This window comes from Falco peregrinus, chromosome 3, assembly GCF_023634155.1.
Source record: "Falco peregrinus isolate bFalPer1 chromosome 3, bFalPer1.pri, whole genome shotgun sequence".
In the NCBI taxonomy this organism is placed as follows: Eukaryota; Metazoa; Chordata; class Aves; order Falconiformes; family Falconidae; genus Falco; species Falco peregrinus.
This window is the reverse complement of record NC_073723.1, coordinates 76,926,060-76,940,120: the sequence shown is the minus strand read 5'-3', so window position 1 is coordinate 76,940,120 and position 14,061 is coordinate 76,926,060. Positions and strand designations below refer to the sequence as shown.

General features: G+C 36.1%; 1 protein-coding gene across 4 annotated transcripts in view; it reads right to left on the bottom strand.

The window, feature by feature from the left end:
- Positions 1–279: 279 nt before the first annotated feature.
- The window catches only part of PTPN3 (protein tyrosine phosphatase non-receptor type 3), a 132,709-nt gene continuing 118,927 nt past the window's right edge, over positions 280–14,061 (bottom strand). For all 4 annotated transcript variants that reach the window (XM_055799765.1, XM_055799766.1, XM_027794457.2 and 1 more), the window contains 3 exons: positions 8,106–8,251; positions 7,292–7,427; positions 280–3,267 (listed from right to left, as the gene is read on the bottom strand). In XM_055799765.1, the coding sequence (XP_055655740.1) occupies positions 3,190–3,267; positions 7,292–7,427; positions 8,106–8,251 (360 nt within the window). In that variant the 3' untranslated portion in view covers positions 280–3,189. The remainder of the gene's footprint in view (positions 3,268–7,291; positions 7,428–8,105; positions 8,252–14,061) is intronic.

Below are 14,061 nucleotides of genomic sequence, written 5' to 3'. Positions count from 1 at the left end.
GGAGTTTTAACTCCTACCACCCCCAACCCCACCCCCACTCCCAAATTCAGTCAACTCTGTGTCTTTTTAATTTCCTAACTTTGTGGAAACAAAAGCCAGCATTAAGACTATGTGTTCATAACTATGCTTTCATTGCAAGATCAGGTCTAAGGCATATATAATTCAGTGCAAAGTCATCACACACTACAGAGAGAAGACAAAACCCCTTCATTCTCCCCTATGGACCCTACAGGTACATGTGCAAAACCCAGCAAGACTGAAATAAAGATGGACACAATGTACAAGATACTTGCGTAGTTAATATTTGCTCTATGGTTTAAAAAAAATAATCAAATATTACAGAGATTACTATTTTTATAGTTTTGAGTAGTCTCTCAGCAGCCAACAATTTCAAACAAATTATTAAAACCCAAGTAAGAATTCGTGAATGATATTACTGAAGCCATTTAAGTTTTCCAGAACAAGAGCAGCATTTGTTGTCACAATACAACCATCATCATTTACACACAGACAGACTAATTTAAGTCAAGGCTATACCATGTATCTTGAGACTGGAGTTATATAAGGAATAAATTTACAGTGTTTGGGTAAATACATATTCAACATGAAGAAACATAAATAGCAACAGGAATACAGCAATAACTTTGAACACAAATAAATTGTAAGTTTAATCAAATACTTGCACGAAAAAAACAGATGTCACAAAGAAATACTCTAAATATTTTCCTACTATTTATTTTCTTGGGGTTTTCCTCCTTGCCTTTTTCACTTCCTGACAAACTAGTAATTGCAAGTCATGCCAACTACAAGGGATGACTTTGAGACCAGGGCACAACAAAACTTTAGGGGGGAAAAAAAGAAAGGAAAAAAAGAAAAAAAAATGTTTTAACAGAAAGGTACACACACATAACAAAAGGGAGGCTTTTGTTAACTACCCAGCAGGCACAGATTCTTTAGTGCCCACAACTCCTCACATGGGAAAGAGCCACTAGGTTTTCTCACTGCTCAGTACTCTCTTAAATAGCAGCAGGAAGCCTGCACTTGCACAAAATTTTTCCACGTGCATTTTTCCAAAAAGCTTCCTGAGCAGCATGTGCATGTGCAGTATCATTTTACATTTAGAGCCACAGACAGATTGAACGACCTGATGCAGTTTAGCAAGTTAAGAGTGAACCAGAGTTATGGTCTCTTGTCTTCCAATCTGTGCCCAGATAATCAAGCAAGAGGATAATGATCCAAAGTATTACAAAAACTTCAGTGCAAGTGAAATCTGGAATGCAGTACATAAGAATGAGCACAAACTTATTCACCCTTCAACCTAACAAAGCCAAGAAGCTTTCCATGTTGCCAATTATGCTGCATGTTCCAACTAAAACTCTTTTTATCAATAAATAGTAACCAGGTATCTTCTTTACCTATATCTAATAATGTAATCTTGAAGAAAGGACCAAGCCTATAGAAGACAAGTCAGCAATTTAGCATACCCTACATTCACTTTTCAGCTGTCTCCTAGGGAAAAAAAAACCATAACCTTCTGGTAACATGAGAGATGCATATTGTACAGCTGTGGCAGTTTCTATAATGAAACGCCAGATATAAATCATAATATCCATAATACAAACTGTAACTCTAAAATATATCTGAATATGTGTGTGTATATATATCTCTAAAAAGAAAATTATCTAATTTTCTCTTTTATACACATATAAACATCTAGCTAATATGCCCCATAATTTTTTTTTCCTTATTTAGGTCTAATCTTCTAAATAACAGAATTTTAAACATTCTCTTAGAATATTTTTCTGAAACACTATTCAAAAATGAATGTCAGGGTAATCAAAAAAACACACACAAAATAAATTAACATCGTACAAATGTGGTTATATTGTCCAGAAAGTCCAATTCTCCCATTTGAAATGAAATGGAGACCAGTGTACCTTAGGGTGAATTACTCATCAATGTACAAATTCATTCTCTCTTTCCATGTAAATCTTCATATGAATTTAGCTGCATTTCCAGAAAGCAAGAAACACAGTAAACCCGCAGAACTCTTGCAAAAGGAATTGCATCTCACTGGATAAGAGCAGTTTTTGCTGAAGGGCAGCAAGTCAACATTTTACCACCATCTGAACACTAGCAACATCTGTGCCCTTGTAAGCTTCACACCTTGAATTAGCAGCAACATATTTGATGGGTTCAGTAGTAATTTTTCTTCCAGTATTGGATTAGACTACTTTGCATATACAGTAAGTCAAAAAGCCTAGTAGTTGCGTGCAACATTTATCCACATTTACATCTGAGAACTCATAAATACACATGGAAACAAAGGTGACAGAATTAAAACTCATTTTAAGTTAAAAACTTTTTCAGTCCACATACGGAAACAGCAGTGAAAAACAAGTATAAAGGAGATAGACAGCAGAAACAGAAGAAAAGGAGTACAATAACTAAAACCGTTAAGAAGTAGGTCACTGTTAAAAGGGCAAGTTGCAAAGAAAGTAGATCAACAGAAGATGTAGACTGTACCATCTGCATAAATGCTTAAATGCAGCATTATTTTGCATGTCACATACAGTCGATGTGATTTCTAAGAAGCGTATTACAACAGCTGGCATAGTTGCTAATAGATTTATGGTAACTGAATACTTAATTTCTCCAGCTTTTAATGTACAGTAGCTATGCATTAGCCTTTAAAGCTCTTCATCGGTCTTTTAGAAGTCAAGGTTTCATTTCCACGAATATTTAGTGTCCCAATAAGAAAGTTACAAATATTCACCTTCAATAAACTTCCATACCAAGATACCAAATACCTTCTTAAGCTGAATCATTTCAATACTATGAGTCTTCTTTTTGCTATTTCAAAGGACACAAGGATGTTTGTAACTTCCAGACTGAAGGGTGTTTTAAGGCAGTAAAAGATGTATTAAGGTTTCCATGATTGTTTATGGCTGTCTATGTGAATAAAGCATATTACACACAATTGCTCTCATATTTATCTACATGATTTCATCATACTGTACATGATTTAGCAATCTTCTTGGGAAATTTAAAGTGCCACAGTTCAAATGTGCTCATCTGCCTTTTCATGGGCTTCTAGTCCATTCTAGTTGCTTTCAGAAACAAGCCCTTGTTTTATTTAAAGAGCAGTCTTTTTAGGGGGGGGGAAAGAATTCATCCTTCACTGCTGTGCTAACTGGATTCCAGTGGTCGAACCAATCCTTCTTTGTAAACACGAAGAATAGCTTCACAAACAAATTTGTACTGACTCTGTGTAAGAAAGAAAAAACGAACAACATTTATGGATGATTATTTAAACTCCTGATTATACGGTAGTATTCAACAGGACTAACAGTCTCACTACTTTCTATTCAATGACACGAAAGGAGATGCAGAGGTGGAAGGAGAAAATCCAGCTCTGCTGGCTATGTTCACAGTAAACAAAGGTAACATTTACTCTTCTTTGAAGGACAAGCATTAAAAAATCTCACACCAAGGAAAACACATCCCCAAATTTAAAAGAACACATGCTTAAATTCCAGGGAATAGGATTTATTTTAAAAGCTATGCAAATTTACATGATTCTTCTGACTAAGTTTAAATAACAGACTAAGACTAGTTATGTTCTTTATACACGCTATCTACTTTTTTGTAGTTATCTCATTATTACAAGTTACATTATTATCTGATTATAACATAAATGACTAGTCTGTTATTTATGTTCTTTATACACGCTATCTGTTTTTTTGTAGATATCTCATTATTACAAGTATTCTAACCTTGCCAATCCTACAGTTACACATTATTGGGCACACTTACGTGACCCAAGATACATTTGAAGTTACCATATAGGATATATAGGTCCAACTGCCTTGATAAAACCTTTTTTTTTTTTCTCCAAACCACCTACACTATAACAGAAGATGGAGTCACTTTATTTCCAATTTCTGATCAAACCACACATCTCCTTTTGTAACAAAGTGGGATCAAAACCATTGGAATGAGTATTTTTGAAGAGTAGCAGCCACATGAATTCTTCTGTCACCCAACGCTTTGAGCTCATTTGGTGCTTATGAAGTCTTCACAAATTAGATTAGTATTTCTTGCCTGAGTTACACTATTGCAAAGACTATTTCTTCCATGATCTTGTGATGTACCTATTTATTAAAAGCAATTAGCTTGTGAGGTTCTTTCTGAAAAGTGATACAAGGAGACATTAGCAATAGGGCTAATGCAGAACTAAAAATCCACATAGCCTGAATAAATTTTTATGACTAACACAGTCCTGAGAATGCTAGATGATGGAAATTTAAAAGAACTCAGAAAGATCAAAGCATACTTCTCCTCCCGAAGTATTTTCCACCATTGTGAAAACCCCAAAATGAACACCTTTATCCCAAGCTCCATGTCCTATATTCACAGGAGCGCAGATTCACATTTTCTAGATCCCTTTTTACATCTTTGAAATGTTCCCTCAGCTGCCCTTGCATGTCAGCTCCCATCAACTCTTCAGGAGCATCTGGAAACATTCCTCCAATATCCCCCAAAGGACAGGGCTAAAAGATAAGGCTAGTACTGTAAAGGACCTTATGTTACACTTAAATACTAGCAGTTAGAAATGTTATTCTTGTCCATAACCTGCAATACTTAAGGAAAACTGGGGGATGGAAATTATTTTTCTGCATCTTGATTTTCCTGCCTTTTTTTTTTTTAAAAAACTTTTCAGTCAATTACTCCCACCTTCAGTATCATTCTGTTCTTTTGTCTTTATTTCTTAATTACCTTGACTTTCTCTTCATTGTTATTGTCATTTGCAGATTTCTACTGCCTGAACAACCCAAGTGTGATATTTAGCTCCCTGTTCAATGCCTTGTTAACTTGTGTGATCATGTTACTGAACAAATAAGAATAAGCACTTCAGCGCTGCTTCCTGACTCAGAGACTCTGACTACTTGTTTTCTCTGCTCTTATCTGTTGCATATATTCTTACTGCTCACTCAGCTGATGGCTAGTTCCATTATGTATGTCCTAAAGCATTGCTTTCTGTATTGATTAGTACCTCTAATTTCTCTTTAGTAGAACCTAATGGTTAGGTTTTTTTTTTGTTTTTTTTTTTTTAATGAAAGGCCACGGAGTTACACAAATTTTATTGTAGCTTTATTATTTTTGTTGAAGCTTTTGTTTTGCTGTTCCTGATGACCAAATTACAGGTCTTTGAGAAACTACAGCTTTCACATGATTAACAGCAGCCACAAAACTGACCAGTTAATAGCTCTCACGAGTCCGTTCTTTCTTACTGAGTATATCCTGTCTGATATTAACTCGCAAGATGCATCTGGCTATATGTATCATCTTACAATTGCAGCACACACACAATTCCCACAGGGCAGTGGAGCATGCTTCAGGCAAGGCTATTACAACTGAACAATCCCTAATGGCTTCTCCCAGAAGCCCTAAGCTGAATATCAAATATATGAGCAGTGGGGCTAGCTGGAATGCAGGCATGGGAATGCAATAGAGAACTCAGGATAGATCAAAATGTTAACATGCAGCTCTTTGGTATTCTGTTTTCTCACAGTGGAGTGCTTGCTTTTGTGTCCCATTTACAGCACAGTATGCCAATTCTGCTCATTGGCTTTTCACAACAGTATCTGCATACTTCAGAAATAACAAGTGAATTTGGTTTCACAGTATTGCTGCTACAGATCATCCCTCTCCTGATTCTGCTGACAGTGAACTGTGGAATACAGCAAGCAAGGTAAAGAATCCTATTTTAGATACTCAGTTTTCCACACGTGGGATCTGATCGTTAAGTGTATTTATTGCTATTCCCCATATTCTTCAGTTACACCAAACTGTGGAGTGCAAGGACAATTACAACCAATTACTGTTTTAACAGGAGGGACTTGGCCTTCTGGCAAGCTGAAGTTTACTTAAGATTCTCACGTATGACTCAAAAAGACTGCCACCTCTAGAAAGTTTAAGCCTGAATTGTCTCAGTTCATTTTAGAAACTGAGGAGCGTAGATGCGTACAACTCTGGAAGTCAACATTCAACTGCCTTAAACTTGAGGCTAGTGTTTCTCATCCCATGACATCCTTCATCATAAGCTCAGCTTCCATTTCTGCAAGGAACGGGCAGGGGACTGTTCAGATAACTCCCTTCTCAACCCTGCAGCCCCAACGCACTTCCAGACAGCGCGCTTACACTGCAATAAAGAAGAGTGCCAGCAGCATGTATGAACAATCTCTGCTCACAGAGCACTCTAATACTACACACAAGCAACCATAACTCCTGGCACTTTCATATGCTTTGATAACACAGGACTTCTCCCCCAATCTAGTCAGTTATAATACTAGCTCCTGCAGTCATTAGCCTGTTAATGAATAGTATTTGTCTTTGCAAGTTACCTTCTTCCTTCTCTTAATCAAGTGAAAACCAAGGCATTTTCTTCTGAAACGAGACACAGAAATGCCCAATTTAACTGCTGACTTTGTGGGTCTCTTTACTTCCATTTGCCTCAGGGCATTTTGCTCTCTGAGATAACCCACAGTTAGTATTCTGTCATCCAGCCTCTAATCAAGAAAGTAGAGCCTCCCATCCTTCATCCTTGGTCTCTAATGTCAGTATGTTAATTTCCAAAGCTGATGCAACATTGACCTCATGATCTCAAATTATCTTTGACCTACTTTCATCTTAAAATCACTGATTTTAATATTTCAGTTATTGATACTACCCAACTTTTCCTGAATTTCATTCTTGCCCTTCATTTTTCCAAAGTGGAGCTGTGGCACAATTTAAAAACATACAGATTTTGTTCCTATTGAATTTCTTTTCCTGAAGTGGCCTCCTGACGAGCCACTTCCTCTCTTCAAATCATTCCGCAGAACCTCTAATTTTACCTTCAGTTTAATAACTTTCCTATATGGCTCTGTACTAGAATGAAAAGCAAAAAGTTATTCTAGTTTCTTGCAGAGAATTTAGACAAAGGACCATGAACAGATGATTTGTGTGTAAGTCTGACTTTGTGCATTCTAACCACCTGCAGTATATGGAAATCAATTATCTTTCAATGGCAATGTAAGAAGTATTTACAAAAAAGTTAAATACAAACCTCAGAAGCAAAGCATCCTTTGGCACCATGCTATGTTACGCTAAATGTAGGAAGCATGAAATATACTGGCAGCTGAAGACTCATACAACTAGGTAATTAAAAAATTATATATATATAATTTTATATATATACATATATATGTATATATACAGAAAATGAGGCTTCCTCTCCATCACTTACTGATGTTTGCACCATCATAGCTCGCTGGTCTCGCATTTTTCGTACAATATCCAGCGGATAGACAGGTTGGTTTCTTTCAATTAAGCACATGGCTGTTTCCATAGTGACCAATACACCAGTGCGACCGATTCCAGCGCTGGGAAGTGTAACAGAAAAACAGTCTATAAAATTAGGTTTTTGCAATGCACCAGATTCATATCCTAGTCTTAATACTAGGATGCTAAATAGCCTCAGAAATTATAGGAAGACTAATAAAATTAGGACAGAGCATGAAGCTTAGCTTTAAAGTAACTTCAGTAATATTTCCTTCCAATTATTGAAAATAATTTTTTAATAAATAAAACTAAAACATCATTTAAAGTAAATGGATTTTTAACAATTATACATGCTTACAAATCTCAATATATTGCTTTGGTATTTTTGACTAAAAAAGGTATGAACTAATTGACTGCTTTTTGATAGGCACTTGAACAGCAGAAAAAATCCACTTCGCAGTACCATTCATAATGACGTTACAACAGTGGTAGAAAATAAAAATGGGGAACAAATTCCATTACAAATTATCAGCTTTGTGATAATTATGTGACTAAGCTATTTCACCAAAAGGTTGCAGGAAAAAGTGGGAGAAAAGAAACTCATCCTTTAGATACAACAACTCCAATGCTTCTGTCTTCAACAACTACTGCTGGTCTTGCACAGTTAAACATTTTCATCTAGTTCAAGAAATCTCCTGTCTTGCAGACAAACTTTTCAAAGCAAACACTTATTCTAAGGCTGAAGCAAATCTAGGATCAGAATTCTAGACTACAAGTACCTGCAGTGTACAAGAACCGGCTCATTTTCTACTCTCTTGGGCCTCATACAGGTCACAAACTCCAAGAAGTCCATTGAGTCATCAGGAACACCATGATCGGGCCAAGCAACATACTGGAGATGGGTGACAGTGTGTTGTTGTTCTGTCTAAAATACAGTAAGGTTTTCAAAAAGTGTTCAGCGTTATGACTCCTGCATTGATATTTACTATATACAAGTCACACTTTTCCCTGTAAATGTATTCTGTGGATATTAAGATACGTATGATGCAAAAAATGTTTGCCATTTTAAAATTCAGAGGTAAGTATGAACACAAAATTTTTAGAAAGCATGCAAAAGGTGTAACATTTTCTAAGTAAATAAGATATCATGTTTAACTTCTGTGATCTAAACAGATTTTAATCTTCTGAATTTATTTACTGTTGACCTCTAATACCTTGAAATCAATGATTCCCTTGAGGTAAAATGCTTAAGACTTCCGTATAATAGTACTATAGTTAAGAACATGCTAGAAGAAACAGCTGAAAACAGCAGAACTATTGAGAACAGTAACAAAATAACAGGATCTTGGGCCTACACAATCTACTCCAAATAGTCTGTGTTTACTTACAGATTCAGTTACAATATAAAATTGCCTGCAACATTTGTGACATCTCATTTCTTTTAGAAAACAATATCTATTGTTCATACATACATGTTCATTGTACATATATGAATGATTTTCTGTATGACCGATAGAAGGATACTTTTCACTAACCACACTGCTTCCATACAGAAAAGATTCTGTTGTATGAAGAGTTCTTTTTCCATTTGATTATACCTAAAAAACCTGGTTTTACAGAAGTTCTTTCAGTTTAGCTTTTTGACGACTTTGATTGTGAAATCACTCAACCATCTTTGCATTCAGATTGAGCTCAACTGTTATGTTACAGATGCAACCAATGGTTAGGGTGGAAAGGAGAAAAACTAAGACGCTCCTGGGCTCTACTGTACCATACAATGAGGATCTCACTCTTTACAAACTGAGACAAGTCTTCATTTTCTTTATTTCTTCGACACATTTAGCAACAGTTAAACTGTTTCCTGCATTTTATCATTGTCCATTACTAGAATTAACGTTTGACACCCTACTGAAAGAAAGCTCTCCTTTATCACTGTTATAGTCTATAAAAGCTGGCCTCTCTCTAGTGGTCCATGCAAGAATGTTTTCATGGTGCTAGCGAATTTAGGAGGGTTTTTTTCCCTCTTCTCTGAAGTGCACAACTACTGAAATATAAGACCTGTTATAAATGCCTTCAACTGCTTGCTTTCCTCTTCCACTTGAGGATGTGGTTCCACTTCCAGGACCAGGTTAGTGAGCTACAGAACACAGCATAACTACTGCCTACGTATCAAGTAGAGCCCTAGGACATGCATTTATTTCAATCAAAGTAATTTCAGAAATTTACAATTACCTGCAGGGACATGAAGGAAAACAACATAGCTCATACTTATCTTCCTAAAGGCGGCGCCTGAGCAATCACAATTAAAAGGTCTAGCATAAGGCCCAAGTGGACAATGCAACCTAACATCAATGACCAAGCTTGCTGCAATACAAATTACATGGGGATGTATCATAAAAAAGACCCCACAATGACTGGGATCTCTGCAAGAAAAAGCATTGCCTTTTTCTACTCGGCTTTGCTGCCATTGTGCAGTTGAGCTTGATCAAATGATTACACTTAAAGTTTTTCTGAAATGCCACAGATTGAAAAAATATAAAAACGTGACAAGAAAATGTCATTAAGAAGTCCTCTTTTGCAAATCTGCACATGCTTAATCAGAACCTCTTCAAAAGGGAAATGAGATAATGCAGCAATTACATGTAAGAGTTTGAGCTGATTCTCTTAAATCAGAGATGTTTTGAATTACAGCATTCAGATGAAACAAAGACTTGATTCATTCTAAAATTATCCAAGAGTGAGTATCCAGTCACCTTCCATGTGCATCAAGAACCTCAAGCCATGCATCATGGATAAGTGCTAGTGGCATACCCGAGAACCACCCACAATGATCTTTAGCATCAAAAGCTATTTTACAGGGTCAGAAAAACAGAAAGGGTTAACTTAGTTTTCACTTACCAGTAATTCAGGATCATATATAGTGAGTTGTATTTATTTTAAATAGTTCATAGACATTAAGTATAACAAGTATGTTATATAACTTATTCTGAGTAAGAATACACTGTAAGAGCACGCACTTAGTCCTTCGTCCTCTCTTGGTGTGATCATCTTAATTTTCTGTTTTGTGCCCTGTTCATCCCTAGAGACCAGCACAGCTGTTTGTTAATTATTCCAGGTACGTCTCAAGCTTCAGTACAGTTTTCTAGTTATTTGTGTTAAGATGTAAACAGTTTTGATTCTTTTGGTTGAGCTCTTCTGAGATGGGTTAAATTGTTAAAACTTGACCATTACATCACTTGCTTTTTAAAATACACCAGAATTTTAAAATACTTCATTTCTTTATTAGTGCGTTAACCTATTGTAAACTGTAGTTATATTCATAGGTCACAACTAGTTTTTCCAATTCTAATATTTTTAAGTCTCATGCAGAAGATATCAAATCAGTATCAGATGAAGTCCCACTGTTTTTAGTGGGTTTTTTTGGCTTTGCTTATTTTTTTTTTAAATATAAAATCTTCAAGTCTTTACACTCATAATGACAGTCAGCTTTCAAATTCAGAAAATGTCAGCCAAATATCACCACACATGAAAATAACACAGTAAAAGACCATCTAACATTAAAAAAGTGCTAGAATTATAGTTACTGGTCCCATAGTTAGCCCCACTGTACATGTCCTATTAACAATACTTATTTTTAAACACACCGTTTCTTCCAGACCTTGCTTTGTACAAATGTGGTAATGGATGATAAAAGGTAGCTTCTCATTATACTCAAGTTGCTGTTCATACCATTATTCTCTGCAAGTCAGCTTAAATCCTTTCTACAGATTTTTTTCTTTTGCACTAAGGTTTTCAGTGACAGTCATTACTGTAGCATCCTAATGACTGAAAAAAATGGAGAATTTACCTTTATAAAATCTGGCTTTATTAGCCCTGTTTCATAAGCCTAAAGTTACAGAAAGTGAGACAGCAAGAATTGCTCCTGGCCCGGTTGCTGTTTTTGCCTAATGTGATACTACAGACCTTGCTGTTCCAACAGTATTAAATATTTTTTGCACTCAGCGTGGACTGATTCCAATTGAATTTATGTATTCGGTATTTCCACAAATCAGCTTAAAAATGGTGCATTCAAAAAAATGGTTTCAAACAATTTACGAACTCCAGTGACACTTTTGGATTACATAATTTGCCCAGTTGATCATCAACCATTTGGCCAACATTTAGCTGCTTCACAGCACTGACCCACATTTACATGGCAAGCAGCTACAAAGGTCTACGACATCATATCTGTCCCAAGGATTTTGTTACTATCCTTCCAATAACCGTTATTGTTGCTGCAGCAAAGGTATCAGCCAAAAAAAAAAAAATTAAAAAAAAGATGGACTTACTCCTCCTGTGAAATTTCAAGACATTTTACTGCAAAAGCAACTTCATTGTGCTTAAGCTAACATACTAGACTTTGCTCAGAAACACTGGATAAAGACACTTGATCTTTTCTAATTAGCCTGACATTGGGATTGCAACTCCTCACAAAGCAACTCCTGACAAAGTAAAGGGCTGTCAGAGGTAATGCTTCAAATTGCTGCTGTAACACTTGCAAAAAAATCTCATTAAGAGTTTCAGCCACAAAAAATAGCCATTCTTCATCCTTCTGTAGTTTGCAGCCTTGCTTATTATAATTAAATCACAAGGCAAGTTTCCTTGTTTCATTCTCCTAAAATGACTCTCCCCGACTAATAAAAGAATTGAGCTCCTCAGAAAAAAACACCCCACACAGCTCGGAATAATAATAGTCATATAGAAAGAAGGAAATTTAGGCTCAAAATGTCAATCTTAACTTTGACTTTTCTTAAAATCCAAGCAATTGATTTTGTATTTCACCTTTTCATTTAATTTCCTTTTTGGTCTAGGTTATAATATAATCTTCAATTTAAAAAAAAAAAAAAAAAAAGAAATCTCCTCATGTAGAACTACTTTAACCTTGACATGGTCATTATCTTCTAAGCAGGAAAAGGTATGCTCTTTGCTAGTGAGGTACACAAATATACCTTGAAAGCAGAGACTCGGTGGATCAGGGGTAAAGACTAGTTTCTAAAGAGCAGATGCTTTGGCAGTGGCATTTGCCGTTTCTTTGGACCACTGTTCCCACCTCATTATGCTTCTGTACACCCCTGCCACAACACTTCGTCCTGGCTTCAGCTGGAATAAAGTTAATTTTCTTCTCAGTAGCTGGTACAATGTTGTATTTCGGATTTAATATGAGAATAATGTTGATAACACACTGATGTTTTCAGTTGTTGCTAAGTAATGTTTATACAAGGTCAAGGACTTCACAGTTTCTTAGGGCCTGCCAGCAAGAAGCCTGGAGGGCCACAAGCCATCAGGAAGGGACACTGTAAGGACAGCTGACCTGAACTATCCAAAGGGGTGTTCCATACTACAGAATGCTCAGTATATAAACTGGGGGGAATTAGCCAGTGCTTGCTAGTTGCTGCTCAGGAACCGGCTGGGCATTGGTCAGGGGGTGGTGAGAAATTGTGTTGTGCATCACTTGGTGTTTTCTTCCTCCTTTTGGGTTTTATGCCTCTCTTTCTCCCTTTCATTACAATGACTATTATTATTATTATATTTTATTTCAATTATTAAATTGTTCTTATCTCAACCCACAAGTTCCACCTTTTTCCTGATTCTTCTTGCCATCTCACTGAGGCGAAGGGGGCTGAGCAAGTAGCTGTGTGGTACTTAGTTGCTGGCTGAGGGTAAACCATGACACACTTTTAATCTACTTTTGTTCTTCAGCTCTTTACTATTCATAACCAACTAGTTTTCTTCTACCACAAGTATTTGACAGAACAGAACACATTCAAAGTGCAGGTACTTTTCAGAGAAGCCTTTAAAATACCTCTGCAGTACAAGGTTGTTCAAAACATTTATGACTTAAGTCAAATTTATATAGATATCTTTGGAAAGAGAAAGTAACGAGGTCTTGTTTATTGTGCTGAAGCAAAAGTTTCAGTGAACCAATCTAAAAATCTTTAGCATGAACAAACTCAACATTCCCCACTCCTCCAAACTGTTGTGTGACATGCATCTGGCAAGGAAGACAAATGGTGTGGAAAGCCTCAGCCCAAACAATTAGGATGTGTAAAAAATGACAAGAGATTCTTTTTTTAGCTGGTTATAGCAGAAAGTGCCGATAGTATACTCATTTACATTGCTGCCTTTGTTTCCCTTCAGCAAACAGCAATATCCTTCCTCAGCAAAATTAATTTATGCTTAAGCTTCAGTTTGTGGAATGGCTGCATCAAATTTTTTTTTTCTTCAAACCATCCCCTCCATCACTGTGATGTCCATGCAAAGTGATAGTTTTTAAATTAAAAATAAGCTAACCTCCTGAAACCCCTCTATTTGCATTGTCCTTGTCTGCACAATCAGCCTAAACAGTCCAAATTATAACACAAGTTATTGTCTTAATTACCTTGACCTGGGTTGTTTATAAGGTGTAAGCACTCTCTCAAGGTGCTCACTCCTTATTCATTATAGCAGTGGTATAATTAAGTGGTCTTTAATGGACGAAATTCAATCAAGTTTTAAACTTTTTTTTTTTTAATGATTTAGTTTAGTTAATAAAACTAATCAGGTAGGACAATGACAGGGCACTGTGGAAACAACTAACAAGGTGTTAGTTAACAACTAATATAAGATATAACAACTAATATAAGATGTGGCAGAATGAAGAACTGTAATTTTGCATGTTGCTCTGTTGTGTTTTTTTCAAAGTTATGCGAGTAAGAT